The sequence below is a fragment of the Malus domestica genome, chromosome 17 (assembly GCF_042453785.1).
Source record: "Malus domestica chromosome 17, GDT2T_hap1".
Taxonomy (NCBI): Eukaryota; Viridiplantae; Streptophyta; class Magnoliopsida; order Rosales; family Rosaceae; genus Malus; species Malus domestica.
In genome coordinates this window covers 11,160,461-11,181,107 of record NC_091677.1, presented here as the reverse complement: position 1 = coordinate 11,181,107, position 20,647 = coordinate 11,160,461, and the positions used below count along the sequence as shown (strand labels likewise).

Genomic DNA, 20,647 nt, shown 5'->3' with positions numbered 1-20,647 from the left:
CACACAGGGACTTTCCAATTATCCAGCAGTGGTACTGTGCCTTTACCCTTGTGGGTAATAATATGGTAGCTAGACCTTCAAAATTTATGTGTCTAAACTTTGTTAGTGCTGTTTCTTTGCTATTCTTTTACCCTTCTTGGTCAGAGCGATGTAGTGGGAGCTACAAGCTTCACGTGTCTCAACTTTGTCAGAGAACTTTGGCAAAGTTATTTGTGGTACCCATGAGCTAATGTTGCGTGTGGAAAGTGGGTGATTGAACAGTAAGATTCATGTGCTTTTTACTTCACCAGAAATCTTCGACAGAATGCCCGTAATTTCCGCAAAGCTGAGTGTGCGTGTGACAGGTGCTGACAAGGTTGAAAAAGTAGGTGCCTCTTCGATTTCTGAGATCGGCCCTCGTGGTCTCTGAGCAGCCCAGCTTTTGAAAAAGCAAGTGCCTCTTCGATTTCTGAGATCAGCCTTCTTGGTCTTTGAGCAGCCCAGCTTTTGAGCAAGCAAACGCTTCTTCGATTTCTAAGATCGACCCTCGTGGTCTCTGAGCAGCCCAGCTTTTGAGAAAGCAAACGCCTCTTCGATTTCTGAGCAGGCGCCTCTTTGATTTCTGAAGCTCCGTCGAGTGCAGATTTTTATAGAGGCTGGCATTAAGTTCCAAAGCATACTTGAATCTCCACCAGTAGAAGCTCCATTCTTACACTTCTAAGATCTTGATTTGTCCGACCTCTTCTCTCTTCAACACCTTTAAAAATATCTGGCCCCTCCGACCGTCGTTTTGACTTGAACCTTGTTGAAGAGGCAGCCACGCCTTCTCCAGACAACATATAGTGCCTATCTTTCGTCTCCCCTACTGGTCCTCTTACCGTTGGGGATTCCGTGATGAAGAATGATATGACCGCTGCGGTGGTGGCCAGGAACCTTCTCACTCCTAAGGATAACAGACTACTTTCCAAACGGTCTGATGAGTTGGCTGTTAAGGATTCTCTGGCTCTCAGTGTTCAGTGTGCAGGTTCTGTGTCTAATATGGCCCAACGCCTATTTGCTCGAACCCGCCAAGTTGAATCATTGGCGGCTGAAGTGATGAGTCTCAAACAGGAGATTAAAGGGCTCAAGCATGAGAATAAACAGTTGCACCGGCTCGCACATGACTATGCTACAAACATGAAGAGGAAGCTTGACCAGATGAAGGAATCTGATGGTCAGGTTTTACTTGATCATCAAAGGTTTGTGGGTTTGTTCCAAAGACATTTATTGCCTTCGTCTTCTGGGGTTGTACCGCGTAATGAAGCTCCAAATGATCAACCTCTGATGCCTTCTCCTTCTAGGGTTCTGTCCAGTACTGAGGCTCTAAATGATCCCCCTCCGGTGCCTTCTCTTTCTGGGGCTCTACCGACTGCTGAGACTTTTCCTAAGCAACCTTTGTGAAGGCTCCCTCTTGTTTGTTTATTTTGACTCATGTATATGTACATATTTGTAACTTATCGGGGATATCAATAAATAAGCTTTGCTTTATTTCAACGTATTGTATTAAATACACCAAAACCTTCTTCACTAAGTTCTTTGAATTTTTCTTTTGTTGAAGCTTGTATGTTGAAGCTTTGTGAGTGGAGCATGTAGGTTGAGGTAGTGTTCCCTTAATTTCCCGAGTGAGGAAAACTTCTCGGTTGGAGACTTGGAAAATCCAAGTCACTGAGTGGGGTCGGCTATATGAATCTTAGAACGCCATTGTGCTCGGTTCTGTGTCATGTCCTCCGTTAGATCCAAGTACTCTAAGTCTTTTCTTAGAGTCTCTTCCAAAGTTTTCCTAGGTCTTCCTCTACCCCTTCGGCCCTGAACCTCTGTCCCATAGTCACATCTTCTAATCGGAGAGTCAGTAGGTCTTCTTTGCACATGTCCAAACCACCGTAACCGATTTTCTCTCATCTTTCTTTCAATTTCGGCTACTCCTACTTTACCCCGGATATCCTCATTCATAATCTTATCCTTTCTCGTGTGCCCATACATCCAATGAAGCATCCTCATCTCCGCTACACCCATTTTGTGTACGTGTTGATGCTTCACCGCCCAACATTATGTGCCATACAGCATCGCCGGCCTTATTGTCGTCCTATAAAATTTTCCCTTGAGCTTCAGTGGCATACGGCGGTCACACAATACGCTGGATGCACTCTTCCACTTCATCCATCCAGCTTGTATTCTATGGTTGAGATCTCCATCTAATTCTCCGTTCTTTTGCAAGATAGATCCTAGGTAACGAAAACGGTCGCTCTTTGGTATTTCTTGATCTCCGATCCTCACCCCTAACTTGTTTTGGCCTCCATTTGCACTGAACTTGCACTCCATATATTCTGTCTTTGATCGGCTTAGACGAAAACCTTTAGATTCCAACACTTCTCTCCAAAGATTAAGCTTTGCATTTACCCATTCCTGAGTTTCATCTATCAACACTATATTGTCTGCGAAAAGCATACACCAAGGAATATCATCTTGAATATGTCCTGTTAACTCATCCATTACCAACGCAAAAAGGTAAGGACTTAAGGATGAGCCTTGATGTAATCCTACAGTTATGGGAAAGCTTTCGGTTTGTCCTTCATGAGTTCTTACGGCAGTCTTTACTCCTTCATACATATCCTTTATAGCTTGGATATATGCTACTCGTACTCATTTCTTCTCTAAAATCCTCCAAAGAATGTCTCTTGGGACCCTATCATACGCTTTTTCCAAATCTATAAAGACCATGTGTAAATCCTTTTTCCTATCTTTATATATTTCCATCAATCTTCGTAAAAGATAGATTGCCTCTATGGTTGAGCGCCCTGGCATGAACCCGAATTGGTTGTCCGAAACCCGTGTCTCTTGCCTCAATCTATGCTCAATGACTCTCTCCCAGAGCTTCATTGTATGACTCATTAGTTTAATACCCCTATAGTTCATGCAATTTTGTACGTCGCCCTTATTCTTGTAGATAGGCACCAAAGTGCTCATTTGCCACTCATTTGGCATCTTCTTCGTTTTCAAAATCCTATTGAAAAGGTCAGTGAGCCATGTTATACCTGTCTCTTCCAAAACTTTCCACACTTCGATCGGTATATCGTCGGGGCCCACTGCTTTTCTATGTTTCATCTTCTTCAAAGCTACAACCACTTCTTCCTTCAGGATTCAACGATAAAAGGAGTAGTTTCTACACTCTTCTGAGTTACTCAACGATGATGCCTTTCTACACTCTTCTGAGTTACTCAACGATGATGCCAACACCGTTTCTCGTTCTATTTGTGCCTGAATACCAAAGTTTAAACCCTGAGTTTTCTAGATCATTTGCCTTACGACCAAACCATTTAGTTTCTTGTAGGCACATAATATTTATCCTTCTCCTCACCATAACTTCCACTACTTCCATAGATTTTCCTGTTAAGGTTCCTATATTCCACGTTCCTAAACACATTCTGCTCTCTTGAACTCTACCCTTCTGTCCTAGCTTCTTCACCCTCCCCCGTCTAATTGGATCAAAGTACTTCTTTTGTGTGTCCCGTGTAAAGTTGATAGAGGCATATGCTCCCAAACAACTTTGAGTGGAGTCGTCCGAAAAGAAGTTTCTATGGCCCCCTTGCTCATTTAACACTGCATCCGGGTGCCGATGAAGATACAGCGACCCTCCGTTACTTGAAAAGCATAAGAAGAAGAAATTAGAAGGTGAAGCAAACTAGTAGTAGAAGAAACTAGAAAACAATAAAATTTAGAAGAAAGAAAAATAATAAAAAGCCAAGAAACCATGAAAACAGGCCAACTACTTGAGGAAATTGACCAAATGGCCTAGTCACTGGTGCATAGAGAAGGGTTGTTGACTAGGAGAAGGAGCAATATGTTTATTGCTCGCAATGGAATAGAATGTTGGATGGCTCTCTACATAGCAACAACTGTTGACTAAGAATAAATAACCTGGACTATAGCTCGATTTAGTTCACCTTTGCTCCTCAGGAGTACTTGAAGAACTAATCCACATATAACCTATCAAAATTGAGATTATTACGGAAATTTTAGCAATGGGAGCTAATGTTCACACACTATTTTTGGCCTCTAACGCACCCTTCTGTATTTCTGACCATCAAATTAAATAATCAAAATAGAATCAATGAACAGGATCAAATAGTTATACATGTGTAGGAAAAAAAGTGTGTTTTTATCATTTCCCTTTAGTAATATACAGAAAAGCTAAAAGTGATTCTATAACGTAAAATGACACAAGAACAGAAGGTGCACTAAGTCCAGTTCCACTAGTTGCCATTGGCTTTGATTTTAAAGGTAAATCACTAACAAAATTATCTTAAAGCATTTTCCCTACATATTCTTAACACTTACATTATTGTACACATTTCTCTTTTTCTAGGAGAAAAGTTGTGAATTCGTGATCAAGTAGCTGTCTTGCTGTCTTCTATTTTTCAAAGAATGCCTATCTCCCTGAATTTACTTGATCTCTCTATATTCAAATACAAGAAAATGGACTACCATTCAACTTAAACCACATATATGTTGAATAGTAGCTCACTACTAGCACTATAAACAATCTGCACTACGATGCAAACACATAATCTAAAATGGATGTTGTCGATGCAAATTTTTGTCGTCCTTCGCCTTGACGAAAATGCACCTACAAAATAATCAACATCTTTGATCAAAGACAAAAGCCTCACGCGCCCACAATTAGTTGGGGGTTGGGGGAGGAGGTTTGGCCAATGAATTTCCAATGCCTAAGTTAATCTTCCAGAAAAGAGTGAGTGTTTAGTGTTTTCTGTGTGAGAAAAGCATACCCAATTTTGGTGGAGAAATAGGTTATTTATAGAGAGGGTGGTCAGCCGTAGGATCGGATTTTTGTGAGAATATTCCCAAGATTTTGAGTAAAAAATATCTTGGGATAATGGTGGAAATATCTCAAATAAATGTGATTGGGATTACTTACTTGAAAGAGTTTGTCTTTAATTGGGAATGTATTAAATATAGGATTGGTATTTAATCTCTATCTTACCTTTGACTTTTCCATGCCACAAGCAGGGGACCTTTGAGCAGTCATAGTTAGCTGTTTAAATTTCCAGGGATGCTGAGCTAAGGCTGGACCCAAATTCAAAGGAACCGGACCCTACCCGTTTTAAAATGTAACGAGGCGAGCTAGGTAGAGGGATTTTGAGTTTGAGAACTGGACCTAACCCGGCCCATTTCAAACAGGCCGGTTCAGTGCGGGTTCATAAGTCCAATTATTATTTTTTTCTTTCTCAATTTTGGGCATACTGCACTATCGGTGTCTTTTTTTATTTCTCCTCTTCACATCATCTTCATTCTCTCTCTATCTCTTTCTACTCATCCACACTCCCAAATGAAAACTGAAGCAACAATCACCATTTCCTGACAGCAGCATCACCTGGGCAATTGCCACTATCGATATCTTCAACTTCAATCGTCTCTATGTGCAGCATCTAGGTATCCCGAGAAACCCATCATGAAAAATTTATGTAACAAATTCAACAAAAACCATTAAATTACATGATTTATAATGCATGGTCGATGAACTATTTAGGAAAGAAAAAATACCTGCAAAACGTTGGCTGTAACAAACAAAGGGTAGACTGCTATGAAAAAAGCTTGAGTGTTGTGTTCTGTACAATCATAGAAATCCTCTCCTATGGCTGATCTGGTATTGTTAGTATCAAGTCAAAGTCTAGCAAAACCCACCTCAAAAATCACCCCAAATCAAAACCCATATCACAAAATTTTCCCAAACCTCTAAAAAAACCCAGAAAAACCCAACTTACAGATCAAAAAACGCAAACCCATCTCCCAAGTTTCAAACTTTCCCATCAATCTCTGCAAAAAAAAATGCTTACTTTTTCTCCCTTCAAGACTTGCCAGACCTCAAGAAATCCCTGCTCTTTGACTTCTCGCCACCAGCGGCCAAAAGCCCATGTAAAAGCCTTAACGCCATCCTCCTCTAAATTCTGAACAGAACTACCACCCTACTCGTGAAAGCTGCGATGAGGATTCAGAAGCAATCGACGAATTCTAAACCAAAAACCAATAACAAAAATCACGGGCCAGGGCCTTGACTCATAACAGTGATGATGTAGGGGTGGTGGAAGAGATGAATGACGGAGAATGACAGAGTGTGAGTGGAACCGTAAAAGGGAAGGGATGACGCACGCGAGACAATGAGAGAAAATCGAGTTCGAGGTCCAGTCCAGTGACAAAGTCGAGGATTCGAGACGAGAGAGAACCTAGGGTAAAACTAACGGTTAAGATTGGATGGTAAGGGCCCCGTTTTTCTATACATCTGGAATCGACCTACCCCTAAAATTTCAAAGCCCCGCCCTACCCCATTCCTCTTATTTAAAAATTGGAACCGGCCCATACCAGCCCCGAACCTTGATTACCCGTCCCAACCCATGGTTCCTATACCCGTTTGCCCACCCCTATGCTGAGTTGTGTGTGGAGACGCTTGAGAGTCTTGTCCATTTAATAAGGGCAATTTTGTCTTTCTATACTAAAAGTCCACATACCGCCTCCATGATTTTTTGAATTATTTTTGGCTTCACAAATGTCCCTACACATGTTGGGCTGCTGGCAGAAAATGACAGTATGTGTAGAAATACCAAGCTACTTAGGTGAGTAGATAGTTGTTTCCCAATTTGATGTAGATTCTCCTCTTTGATTTGGAGATAAAGTCTTCTAGGAAAGGGAAATCAATTGCTACCAAAACCGATTTAAGCCAGCCTTAAGCAGGGGTTAAATAAATTTGGAGAACAATGTTTATTCCTACAAGAAAGAAATAAAGATTTAGAGGATGTTGTAAACCCCATTCCCTAGATTTCTTCTTTTCTTGCCCTTGCAAAGAGTTGTTCGTCGTCGTTCTTCTTTTTCTCCAAGCCGCACCAAGGTAAGAAAAAATTAATTTTCTTTCTTCTTTATTTTTCTGGAACATCGGGGCTTGATAGCATGGCTCGGCAAGGGTGGAGGAACCAAGGGGCTGCAGTGTATGTAGGGCAGCTAGGGGGAGCCGTTATAGTTTGGCATGGCTAGGGCCAGGAATTGGCTCGGCTCTTGCTGATGAGGATGGCACGGGGTCTTGGTAGTATGTTAGCTTGCTTACTGGGCATTCAGTTAAGAAGTCATTCGGCTACCTTTGGAAAGCTTGACATTGAGCTGTTTTTAGGGTTTGGGTCTGGAGATAAAGTGAAGTACCCAGCTGTGGCTAAGTCTGGATTGGCTTCTGAAAGGTTCGCCACTACGAGAAGTAGGGGAGGAAAGTCCATCACTTGGAAAAGTGAATTCGGCTATTAAAGAGCTATGAAAGCCTACTCCTTATGTTGCTGCTAAGTCTGTGCTGCTTGCCAAGAAAGAGGGAACTGCTTAAGTTTGATTTCTTAGCTTGTCGTAGATGGAGCAGTTAAGGATGAAGCTGACAAGATTCGAGCTACTGAAGATGAGTGTCGAATGAGCAAACTAATGAATGTGAAGTAGCTGCTGAAGGCATGATGGTTGTTGGAGAGCCCAAGGTCATCCAAGTTGCTAAATAAGTAGTCTGCTTTGTTTAGCTTATGTCGGATTTTAGCAATCTTCGTACAAGTTTATCAATTTGCTAGAAATTTAATGAACTGTTTTCTTCGCTTTACTCCATCTTTGTTTTTCTTGAAATTTTGCTTGCTACAAATCTTTTAGCCATAAAACCGTCAGTTGGGCATACTGCTTAAAAAAAAAGCAGATCGTCCCACGAAGTCACTATGGCCATGATTTTAGGCTTCTTAAGGCATCAAGTTGTTGAGTTCGTCATGAGCTGATGCCCCCTGATCATTTGATGCTTAGCTGATCGTTGAGTATTTTATCCTTTGAGCTGCGTGGCCTGCATCACAACGTGATAAGGATATGTGGGATATGAAAATCGGTAACTAATCACGTCAAAATGAGTAGTTGTTTTGAAATTTGTGGGCAATTTTCCCCCTTCTGTTGAATAGTAAACCTAGATGAGTGTCGGAGAATTAGTTTACCCTCTCACATTGGAGAGCTTACCCATATGGGTGTTGGGGATTTAGTTTATCCTCTCACACTAGAGAGCTTACCCAGATGGCTAATGAGGATTTAGTTTATCTTCTCGCACTGGAGAGCTTACCAGATGAGTACTGAGGAATTAGTTTACCCATCTACACTAAAGAGCTTACCCAGATGGGTGTTGGTGAATTAGTTTATCCTCTCGCACTGGAGAGCTTACCCAGATAGGTGTTGGGGAATCAGTTTACCTTCTCGCACTAGAAAGCTTACCTAGCTAGGTGTCGAGGAATTAGTTTACCCTCTCACACTGGAGAGCATGTAAGTCATCATTATGAGTGTAGCTAAAGAAAGCTAGACTATTGGACAACTGAAATAATCCTCACCCTATGAGGTCTTGTTCGGTGATCTACTGGAGACTTTGAACTGCTTGTGGAATCCGCGTAAAGGTGTGAGTTGGAAGCGTTGCGAGTTGCTTCCAGACATTTTCCAGGTGTTGTATTATCCTGGATGTTTTGCCGTGTACTCCCTAGAAGCTTGATTGATGATTCAACTGTGAATCTGGATAGATTGCGAGCTTCTTCACAACCACTGTAGCTTAACAACTTAGCATTCCCATTACACTCTTCTTTACTTTTTCAGTAAGCAGCTCTATGGGCTATATGAAATATCTTGGTTTGGTGGAAATAGGACTTGCACCACTCAAAGGTAAAGAATTAGCATTGTATAATTTGGTTATTATTTGATTTTTTTTTAATCAACAATAGACCACCGCCAATGACCAATTGATCCAAATTTCATGGACGATAGTATTGGCATTGGTAAATAAAAATATTCTCAAGTAACCTCTTTAATTTCGTAAACATGCCAATGATTTTATTTTTAATTTTATTAATTAAGTATTGCTTGGGTGTTTGTAGATGAGAGCAGTTTCACGAATGGCTTTTTAGACCAGATGATAGATTGGATTCCACGAATGAAACATATCCGTTTGAGGGATCTCCCTAACGACTTTGTGACAACAAATCTCAATGACAAAATTTTTAACAACTTTCTTGAAGTAACGAGTAGAGTTCATGAAGCTTCAGCAATTATTGTACATACCTTTGATTCAGCGGAGCAAGATGTTTTGGATGCCCTCTCAGGTATGTATCCACCTGTTTACGCCATTGGCCCTCTCCCGTTACTCCTCAATCAGATGCCACAACATCCCTTGAAGTCCTTGGGATACAGTCTGTGGAGAGAAGACGCTGAGTGTCTCCCATGGCTTGACAATAAGGAGCCAAACTCGGTTGTTTATGTGAATTTCGGCAGCATAACGGTCATGACACCGGAACAACTTGTGGAGTTTGGCTGGGGACTTGCAAAGAGCAAGCTTACTTTCTTCTGGGTAATTAGGTCTGACTTGGTAATTGGTAAATCAACAATTTTTCCAATTGAGTTTGCAGATGAAACTAAGGGAAGAAGTCTAGTAGCAAGTTGGTGCCCTCAAGAGCAGGTCACCCATCAGTTGGAGGATTTTTGACACACAGCAGTTGGAATTCAACAATATTGGAAAGTGTGTCTGTAGGAGTGCCCGTGCTGTGTTGGCCATTCTTTGCTGCAGATCAGCAAACAAGCAAACAAACTGTCACTGTACTTGCAAAGAATGGGGCACTGGTATGGAGATTGATAAAAATGTGAAAAGAGATGAAGTGGAAAATCTTGTTAGAGAGCGGATGCAAGGAAAGAAGGGTAAGAGAATGAAGAATGAGGCCATGGAGTGGAAGAAATTGGCAGAGGAAGACACTGGTGCACGCGGTTCGTCATCTGGAAACTTAGAAAAATTTGTGAATCAATTTCAATTGTAAGAAAAGTCTAGATGTTCTGCATATGGACAACCAAGAAACATGCACTGCGTTACTAGAAGTTACTGGTTCAATGGATTAGCAAACATGTTTAGCCTGCCACCATCTTCAATTTTGTGTAGATACTAATTTCGGGTTGAACATATTAACGTTACATTATTTGCTATGTATGCTGAGAGATTCTACCCTGTCACTGGGATGCAGATACATAGGTATACATATGTTGTGGCCAAGGAAGAAAATATCGGTAATATTGGAAATATCGGTAGTCCGAAAACACGGAAATATCGATGGCAATATCGGAATAATATCGATATCGATAAAAATTACATGGAAACCACGGAAATTGTAAAAAAAAACTTGGAAATTTTTATTGAAACTTTGCAGGATGTTTATTTAGTCAATTATCTATTAGTTTATCACAAAATATTTGAAGGAAATGCATTGCATGATGGATTTAACATTATCAAGTTGATTATATAGCGAGCTGACAAACATTGTGAGTGTAGAAAATATGTAGTAATTAATGAAAGAAGTCTAAACACACCATAATCATTTATATATAATAAATTAGTACAATATTTTACACTTTATACATTGCATTTTTTGTTCTTCTCTGACAGAATTTGGTCTTCACGTGGAGAAGAAGATAAAGTAACAGTAGTGGTCGTGCAATGTCGGTTCACTTAAACTTTCGATCCAACCCATGTAGCGAGCTTTAGGTCAATGACTCCCAAACCACTAGGGCTTTAGGGCACTAGGTGTAGAACACCCCTAAGGACTTATTAACCCGAGCTGAAAAAGCTACGAAACCAACTAACCACCCTGCCCCATGCCAAAACTCTACCGTTTGACGTGAGAATCACTGCTGATTAGGCAGGACTGGCCCGGTTACTAGGCAAAACCTCGGGTGAGACAATTATTACTCTTTTTCACAATAATAACTGACTTTACTTAAAACAAAATTTAAAAATAAACTTAGACCAAAAGCGAGTGTTTCAATCTCACTCCCCACAAACCATGTTAGTGTGATGTGCAAACTTTAAAGTATAATTCATGAATTAGTGTCTAAGCAACGATAAATAGAAAAGACTCTACTGTGGGATTAATCTTTACCATGTCCATTTGTTTTAACGTTTAAAATAATCTATGGATATTAACTTAAGAAGAATGAAAATTTTATCCTGACACAAAAATTAAAAACCTAAAATGTTATTTCCCACCCCCAAACGTATTTCGCACTTTGTCCTCAAGGTGTGGAAAATAAAAAGAAAACTAAAAAAAATAAAAAAAACACAACACAAAAACTGTGGCACTAGAAAAATAAAATGGACAAGACTATAAAAAGAAAAGAAAATGAAAGAAACTAGAAAACAAAATGTAAAGAAAGGACTTCAAACCACCTGGGATGTATGGAAAAGATCAGGACGTGACGGGCCACTTGCTGCACGCCCTTTTGAAATAAACATTGGATTCCCCGTAAAAAAAAAAAAAAAAAAAAAAGTGGCGTGCAGATTTGTTTCTGTCTCTGTCAGAGCCCAAACGGCTCTCTCCCCTCTTTAATTCAAACCGAGTAAATTGAGCAGACATAGGAATACTCCAGCTTTGAACACGTGGCATGCATCACGGCATGGAGCTCCTTAAGATTCCAAAGGAACGGTTAAGATCAACCTTACTTTTCTGAAAGCTGTGTAAACCCTAGTCTCTCGCATTTCAATAGAGACGGAAAGAAGTCTTTCATTTCTCTTTACTCTCTCTCTTTTTCCTCTCAGACCCCATCCATGGTAGAGCGAAACATGCATGTCTGATTCCTCTAGGATAGTGCATCAAACCCGAGCGGGTTTTGGGATCCGGAGAGAAGCGGAGGCAGCGGACACCGGACGATGGACCGAAACTCATCGTAGTCATCGGTGAGGAGGACGACGTTGTCCCAACCGTCTTGGATTCGTGAGGAAGACGACGTTCCCAGGCTCCTACTTCTCTTCTTCTCGGCATGTAATTTCATTTTTGTACAGAATTCGAATTTTCTGCATGTAATTTCATTTTTGTACTGAATTCGAATTTAGGGATTTAGGAATTAGGGATTCAGTTAATTTGCTTTGAATTCGAATTTGGGGATTTAGGGATTCAGTTAATTTGCTTTTGAATTCGAATTTGGGGATTTAGGGATTCGGTTAATTTGCTCCGGCGTTCTTCTCCGGTTACTACAGTGCCAAATATCGCGATAGTTTCGAAAATATCGCGATATTATCGATATTATCGATAATATCGCGATATTTTGACGAAAATCATTTGGATAGTTAAAAAAATATCGGACCCCTAAAAAAACGATAATATCGGCGAAATATCGCCGATATTATCGATTTTTTCTTCCTTGGTTGTGGCACATAAGATTTTCTCGTGCCAAAGATACAAGACAACATCGGTTTTTTTATCGAAATTTGGATAAAAACTCCAGCACTACTAACAGGAATAGAAGAACAAGTGCATGTACCAATGAAAATTTGGATGGTTAAGTAATATTTCAGCAATATAAAACAAAAGTGATTCTGTAAAGTATCTTCAGTCGGGTTTGGTTTTGAAGGTAAATGACAAACCAAATTATTGTGAAGCATGTTTTCTAAGAGAAAATTTTCAGGGTACCCGGTAGTACTACTGTTTGGGCCCAAATTAGGATCATTCTCGGCCCCGGAGGCCGTGCGGCGAGAAGGCCATGGATCGTTCAGCTCGTGGGCTTCCAAGCCTAGGTCGGTTAGATCATAACGCAAGTCAAGTCCTAGTACAATAGGGAGTCTCGGCAGGATTAGTAACCCAGAAGCGAATCCGGCTCAGTTAAGGACTAGGTTCACAATCCTAGTGAAAATAGGACTGGTCGAGGTGGTGTTGATCCGGAGAGGAAGACCTAGTCCGAGTAGGATTTTAACTCGAATTCAAGATCCAGTACTATAAATAGGGGAAGTTGTGCGTCATTCAAAGGCCTGCAAATCAATACAAAATTGCCCTGCGCAAACTCTCAACAACTTGAGATTTTTTCTTCTTCTTTTTCGCTGACACATCTTCCGTTGGCATCAACATCACTGTGAAAGCAACCGGTGATATCTTAAGTCGGCATAGATAGCTCTATCACCGTAGAATCATCCGATCTCGCAGCATCTTCCGTTGGCATCAACAGCACTGCGGCGAAGACGGTTGATTACCTATCCAAGTCTCGATCGAGAAGGGTTTCCGAATCCTTATTGGTCGAGGTCATCTCATCAGCCTTCTCGACGAAGTGAGGTGTTACAAGTTATTACATTCGGCACATTGAAAGCCGAATTTGAGATTGAACTTCGTAAGAATGGTAACCTTGTCTTCAGGTTCGAAAGCCCAAGAGGCCGAGACGTGTTCCTTTCTCGGCCGTAATCGCAAGATGCAGAAGTCAGCCGCGCACCCAACGCAACATCAACAAATTTACTCATCGGCCGAGCTCGGCCGACGAGTTGGCACGCCCCGCATTCACCGAATGACGTAGTTAGCTTATAGATTACTCGGCCTGCGCGCCACGTAGGCTTTGTAGTTTCTAGGGTCAACATTTTGGCACGCCCAGTGGGACCCAGTGCTAAACTACGAAGTTCATGCCAATTAAAAAATGATCGGTAAAAAAGAAAACAGCTATGGGAAAGTCGACAGCTGATTTGCCGAATCAGAGCATAGGACAAAGTGTACCACAGGCGCAGAATCCCCTTAACGTCGTGATACCTGAGTCCACAAGCGCGACTCGCCGAGAGAGAGAAGTTAATCTCGGCGGTCAACTCCGCGATCTAGAAATCCCTAACAGAAACACCTGCGTTCTCAATGAAGGGATAGTAGAGGAGTGCGACGAGGATGGTGGTGAAGGATCTGACCCACCAACAAGGTCGTTTCCTCGAAAGCGACTAGACGAGCAGTCTCGGCCAGTCGAGCAGACGTTTAGTCGAGGCATTGACAAGCTGCATGACGTGATACTCATTTCCAATGAGCGACAAACCAGACTGCTCGAAATGCTGGTTAGTAAAGTCAGTGACAGCAGGCCTTTCGATCTTCTCCAGCACTTACCACCAGGAAACAATCCGTTACCAATTGTACCGGCCGAGCCTATTCCTACTCGGCTCAAACCAATTGACTTGGAAAAAGGAGGAAGGTCGAATAGTAGGTCAGACGGAACCGACCAAAGGGTCGAAGCAACACATGTTGATATGACCGAAGTTCAGCGGATGATCGACTCGGCCATGAAGAAAGGGCTGAAGTTTCCTAAGTTTATTCATCCGTACCCAGCTTACGTGGAAACGTTCGAATACCCGAAGGGTTTCAAAATCCCAGATTTCAGCCTTTTTGCCGGTGAATCGTCCCTGTCTTCGTTGGAGCATGTGGCTCATTTCACCGCACAATGCGGGGATGTTAATAGTGATTTCCATAAATTACGGCTGTTCAATTTCTCATTGACCGGCTCAGCATTTGCCTGGTATATCAATCTCCCTCCTAATTCCGTCCAAAATTGGGAGGAGTTGGTCGAGAAATTCCATTAGCAGTTTTATCGGCCAGGAATAGAGATGTCAGTTTCTTCATTAGCAAGGATGGCTCACGCATCTGATGAGTCACCAATGGATTATCTTACCAGGTTCAAATCAGCCAGGAATTGGTGCCAAGTGCCTTTACCCGAAGTCGAATTTGTCATGCTTGCTTTGAACGACCTCGACGTCGAATACAAAAAGAAATTCTTGGGGGCAAACTTTCGGGATATGTACGAATTAGCCCAACATGTCGAACAGTATGATTATTTGCTCCGCGAGGAAAAGACTTCGAAAGCTCCAACTCGGGGGACGATTTACAAGAATCCTACTGTCAATTATGCATCAACCGAGGATGAATGCGTTAGTGTGGATGCCGCTGAGATAGTGATAGATAAGCCATACGTTTGCAAGGCATTGACTCAAGTTGACTCTAGGGAAGTCAAAAGCCGCTCGGCCACTGAAGGAACATTGAAACCGTCATAAGTTTATACTTTTGATATTACAAAGGCTGACGTAATTTTTGACCAACTGTTATCAGCAAGAATCATCAAGCTTCGGCCTGGTCACAACATTCCCAAGGCCGAAGAACTTAAAGGAAAAGTGTATTGCAAATACCACAATTCAAGCAAACATACGACAAACAATTGCGTCGTGTTTCGCGACAACGTCCAAAGCTGGATTGATAATGGCAAACTGAAATTTCCAGAGAAGAAGATGAGTGTTGATACTGACCCGTTCCCCACGGCAACAATAAATATGGTCGATGCATGCCTACCTAAGGACAAAGGGAAAGGAAAGGCCGAAGTTGTTGCGACGCAACGCCCGCGGAATTAGAATTCTCGGCCACGGTTCATGGTCGATTTTCGTTCAAACGAACCACCTACGACGTTGACGGGACCCGCTGTTGACAAACCTATGATGGATTATAGCACCGATTAAGACAGTGGGACGGTGGTTTTGTGCAGTAAATGTAGAGCAAAGGTCGACAGTGAGCTAGAGGAAAAGTCCTCTTCGCTTATAACAGAACGACCTATGGCCGCAACCCGACAAAAGGTAGCCAACGTAGGCCAGCATCAAGGGGTTTTTGACAGGCTCTGTCCTAAAGTACAGATGGAAGAGACACCCCCGGTCTGGCGGTGCCTCGATTTTGATGCTTCATTCTATGACGATGATTACTATAAACGTAATTCTAGCGGTTCAGAATCATCGCGGAGCCAAAAAACCTTCAAACCTCCCGAGCCTAGAGATCAACGTTGGTATACGTATCATTCTTCGAAAGGCGTCTACACCGCACTGTCCAAATCCCAGAAACTTAGGCACCAAAGGATAGATTGCATGGCCCGCCGACGGGCGGCCCAAGAAACTTCGGTCCCTAAATGGCGGCCGAATGACACAATTGCTACTGATGATAAGCGACCACCTCCAGCTATTATGACAGAGTTGGTTCAAGGGAAACGGCTGGTCGACCAAGATGTCGAAACCACATTTGAAGAGGCTGATAAACAGATCAAACTTTTTCTTCGAACAGGGGAGATGAAGGCCCGCCTTGAACATTTCAGGCAAGAGGCCGAAAGTAAATTAGCCCCGCCGGCTACACAAGAACCTTTGATCAAAATTCGACGGAACTTGCATCCCCCGTTCCTTGGGGAGGCTTTGGAATATATGCGTGAATTTCATAAGCAACATTCGGCCAACGATCTGTATGGTTTGCCGAAGGCATGCCAGGACACCATTGATCTAGTCCTGACTTGTCCTGATGCCGAGCGAATTATCCAAAAAACCTCAGACCCAGGATTGAAAGCAAGGTTCCAGCACATACAAGAAGCTCGCGTCCTTGGATTTGAAGTCGACCCATACACTGATATCGATGCAGCCGACCTTCCTTTTTCGATGGAGGACCTTCAGTATTTACGATATCACTTTGAAGTATTTTCGGCTGTTTCGCTCTTCGGCCTTACGACCGATGAAATAGCACGCGTTGCACGTCTGGATGCTTATCTCGACACCAGGGATGCCTGGCTACACTACCAGGAGCAGGTCCTGACCCCAAGCACACTGTCGATCTCAACCTCACCTGAGGTAGTTACGCAGAACCAACAAGTTGTCGAAGCAGCATCGCAGGATCAAACCATCGAAGAAGGAACAGAAGAGTCTCGTTGTCCAACTTTGACAGCAACAGAGTCCGCGGTCGCCGACCAGACAAGAGATGAGGCTAGTGAGGAGGGTCCTAACCCGATGGGCCCGTCAGTCCTGGATAACATGGAAATCAGTATGGTCCATGTGTTACCCGCTGATTTTCAATCAAGCACGACCCAACCGAATTTCCTCGATGGTGATGTAGTCACCAAAGAAGCCGGCCATGTTGATTTTGTATCTGTTACTGAAGTTGAGTCAATGACAAACGATGATAGTCTAAAGGCGGCTTTGGCCGAATTGTTTCCTCGTTCATCATCGGCCAAACTTCACCATTTAAACCTTTGTATGTGACGGCCCATATCGAGGGGTATCCAGTTTCTAAAGTTTTTGTCGACTGTGGAGCTACCGTCAATATCATGCCTCTGAACATCATGAAGGCCTTACGTCGCTCGAATGACGAACTTATTCCGTCAGGGATCACAATGAATAGTTTCGTCGGCGACAAATCCTAAACCAAAGATGTACTTCCGTTAACTGTGAATATTACCGGTCGCACTCACATGACCGCCTTTTTCGTGGTTGATTCCAAAACTGAGTATAATGCACTGCTCGGTCGAGATTGGATTCATCAAACCAGCTGTATTCCTTCCTCATTGTATCAAGTGCTTGTCATTTGGGACGGCAACTCGGTTACTGTTCACCCGGCCGATAGCCAGCCCTTCGAAGCTAACATGATCCAAGCACGGTATTATGATGACCACGTTGGCTACATTACTTTGTAAGGCTTCAATGAAGAATGACGGCCGACTCGGATTTCGGTTCAGAAAGCTATCGAGGTTGGCGCCAAGACTGTCCAGCAGGATTCGACGAGACTCGGATTAGCCAATTTCCTCCCCGAAGCTGATGTTTGACACCGATCGGGAAACACGTAGGGCCGCGGTTTCATCTACTATGGAACGACTGTTGGCCCATTGGTATACTATATCTAAACAACCAAATTCGGGCGTTAACCTCGTCGAGTTTCTTGCCGAATGAGATAATGATCATGTCTTATCTCTGGATAAAATTCACGCCGCCCCGGCCAAGCTCGAAGATCATCGGCCCCAAGTTAAGGACCCCCTGGAAGAGATTAATGTTGGGACGGCCGATGACCCACGGCCTCTGTTTGTTAGTGCTTTACTTCCCCAACAAATGAAGGACGAGTTTTGTGCCTTGCTTACGGAGTTCAAAGATTGTTTTGCTTGGAGCTATCATGAAATGCCCGGCTTAGATCGTACTCTGGTCGAGCATGAATTACGTATTAAGCCCGGATGTAAACCTTTCCGTCAGCCACCTCGTCGATTCTCGACCGAAGTGCAACTCGGCATCAAGGACGAATTGGTTCGGCTTTTAAAAGCCGGGTTCATTCGAACAGCTCGATATGTTGAATGGTTGGCAAATATCGTGCTTGTTTTAAAGAAAAATGGTGCACTACGCATCTGCATCGATTTTAGAAATCTGAATTTGGCAACTCCCAAAGATGAGTATCCAATGCCGATTTCAGACCTGTTAATCGATGCTGCGGTGAATCATGCGATCTTATCCTTTATGGATGGACACGCCGGGTACAACCAAATATTCATTGCCGAAGCCGATGTGCACAAAACTGCTTTCCGTTGCCCGGGGGCACTCGGCACTTACGAATGGGTTGTTATGCCATTCGGCGTCAAAAATGCCGGCGCCACATACCAAAGGGCGATGAACACCATCTTTCATGATTTAATTGGAACCATCGTCGAAGTTTATATCGACGATGTTGTCATCAAATCTAAACGCCGACGGACACATCTGGACGATCTCCGACAGGCTTTCCTCCGCATGCGCCGGCACAACCTCAAGATGAATCATGCCAAATGTGCCTTCGGCGTGTCGGTCGGGAATTTTCTTGGTTTCCTCGTGCATCACCGGGGGATTGAAGTCAATACGAATAAGGCACGTGCAATCATCAATGCCCCACCCCCAACGACGAAGAAACAACTCCAGTCCTTACTCGGACAGATCAATTTCCTCTGCCGATTTATTGCTAACTCGGCAGGTAAAATGAAAGCGTTCTCCACGTTTTTGAAACTCAAGGACTCAGATAAATTCGTGTGGAACGACGAGCATCAGGCGGCGTTTACGCAAATCAAAGTCTCCCTCACGAACCCACCTGTCCTGGTCCCTCCTCGGCGCGGTAAGCCTCTTAAGCTCTATATCTCGGCGGCCGAAGAGTCCATCGGCTGCCTCCTCGCGCAAGACAACGATGTCGGACGGGAGCAGGCTATCTTTTATCTCAGCCGCAATCTCAGTCAACCAGAGATCAATTATTACGCCATCGAGAACTTGTGCCTGGCCGTATTTTTCGTCGCTTCCAAGCTTCGGCATTATATGCTCCCATCAGTCACCCAAGTCATTGCTCAGACCGACGTCATCCGCTACATGCTCACCCGACCAATCGTAAAGGGCCGCATAGGGACATGGACAATGGCACTGTCTGAATTTAGCTTGCAGTACGTAGCCCAGAAAGCTGTCAAGGGCCAGGCACTGGCTGATTTCCTTGCTCAACATCCCTCCCCATATGGTTTTGGGGGCAACGACGTTGAAATCGGCATGGTTCAGACGCGCGACAACCATTGGACGATGTATTTTGACGGCTCCAGTACGTCGTCTTCGGCGGGCGTGGGAATCTTCATTCAATCCCCAAACCACGATCGCTAGCTATTTTCGCTTAAGTTGGATTTCGAATGCACCAACAATCAGGCTGAATACGAAGCCCTACTCGTTGGCCTTAAAATCCTTCATAACCTGCGGGCGACCCGCGCCCTCGTCCTCGGCGACTCCGAACTTGTGATTAACCAACTTAATGGTTCTTTTCGTTGCATGAGTTGTACCTTGGCACCTTACCACATGGTCGCCAGCTATTTAGCCGAATCCTTCGACGGTATTACATTTAAACATATTTCCCGGAGTCATAATACCGACGCAAACGAATTGGCTCAAATTGCCTCCGACGCACAACTCCTGGTGGGCAAGTTAGGCCGAGAGATACAGGTGTTACGACTGTTATACCCGGCCTTGGTTAACCAGCAAATCCTCCGACGCGACAACGTGATACGCACCAGGGTCATGTCCTTACCTTCCTTGTTAGATCGGCAGGATTCTATAGAAATTTGTACGGCCGAGGTAATACCAGATGATTGGAGAACACCCATTATGCAGTACCTTGATAATCCTAATGGAAAACATAGTCGCAGGGCACGAGTTCACGCCACGAACTATGTCACGTACCAAAACAAGTTATACCGAAAAGGCGAAGATGGTTTGTTATTGCTATGCCTCGGCCCCCAAGAGAGTGCTCGGGCGATTACAGAAGTCCATGAAGGGGTATGCGGAGCTCATCAATCCGGACGGAAAATGCGATGGTTACTTCGACGGCACGGCTATTTTTGGCCGAGAATACTAAAGGATTGTATCGAGTTTGCATGAGGATGCGTACAGTGCCAAATCCACGGGCCTATACAAAGGGTCCCGGCCGAATCACTGCATTCGGTCATTAAGCCATGGCCGTTTAGAGGATGGGCCATGGACGTAATCGGCAAAATCACGCCATCTTCTGGAGCTGCTAAGCATGCATGGATAATAGTCGCAACTGATTACTTTACTAAGTGGGTCGAAGCAAAATCATATGCCGAGTTAACATCTAAAGAAGTTTGCGACTTCGTGGAGGAATACATTGTGACCCGATTTGGCGTACCGAAAACGATCATAACCGATAATGGAACAATCTTCACAGCCGAAAGGTTTAAAGAGTACACGGCAAATTTGAAAATTCGGCTGGAACAGTCCACACCGTATTATCCACAGGCGAATAGGCAGGTCGAGGCAGGTAATAAAGTGTTGATCGGCATCCTCAAAAAAATAATAAAAGAAAGGCCTGGCATGTGGCATTTGAAGTTGAACGAGGCATTATGGGCATACCGAACGTCGCCCCGATCGACGACTGCAACAACCCCATACGCATTAACATACGGACACGATGCAATGTTGCCAGTCGAGTTAAGTATAAATTCGTTGCGATTGATTGAACAAAGTAGT

The 20,647-nt window shown here is 43.4% G+C and overlaps 1 protein-coding gene and 1 pseudogene across 1 annotated transcript; both read left to right on the top strand.

The window, feature by feature from the left end:
- Window positions 1-8,675: 8,675 nt before the first annotated feature.
- Window positions 8,676-9,872, top strand: LOC108169842 (7-deoxyloganetin glucosyltransferase-like; annotated as a pseudogene).
- An 8,741-nt stretch (window positions 9,873-18,613) lies between these two features.
- On the top strand, window positions 18,614-20,038 carry LOC139193356 (uncharacterized). The gene is made up of 2 exons (XM_070816350.1): window positions 18,614-19,165; window positions 19,313-20,038. The coding sequence occupies exons 1-2, from the start codon at window positions 18,614-18,616 to the stop codon at window positions 20,036-20,038; spliced, it is 1,278 nt and encodes a 425-aa protein (XP_070672451.1).
- The last annotated feature ends 609 nt before the right edge of the window (window positions 20,039-20,647 follow it).

Excerpts from the sequence above, each read along its gene's own strand:
- LOC139193356 (XM_070816350.1), top strand. The coding sequence starts at position 18,614 with ATGAAAGCGTTCTCCACGTTTTTGAAACTCAAGGACTCAGATAAATTC. Across the intron at positions 19,166-19,312 it reads ACGACGTTGAAATCGGCATG|GCTGAATACGAAGCCCTACT; the intron begins GTTCAGACGCGC and ends ACCAACAATCAG.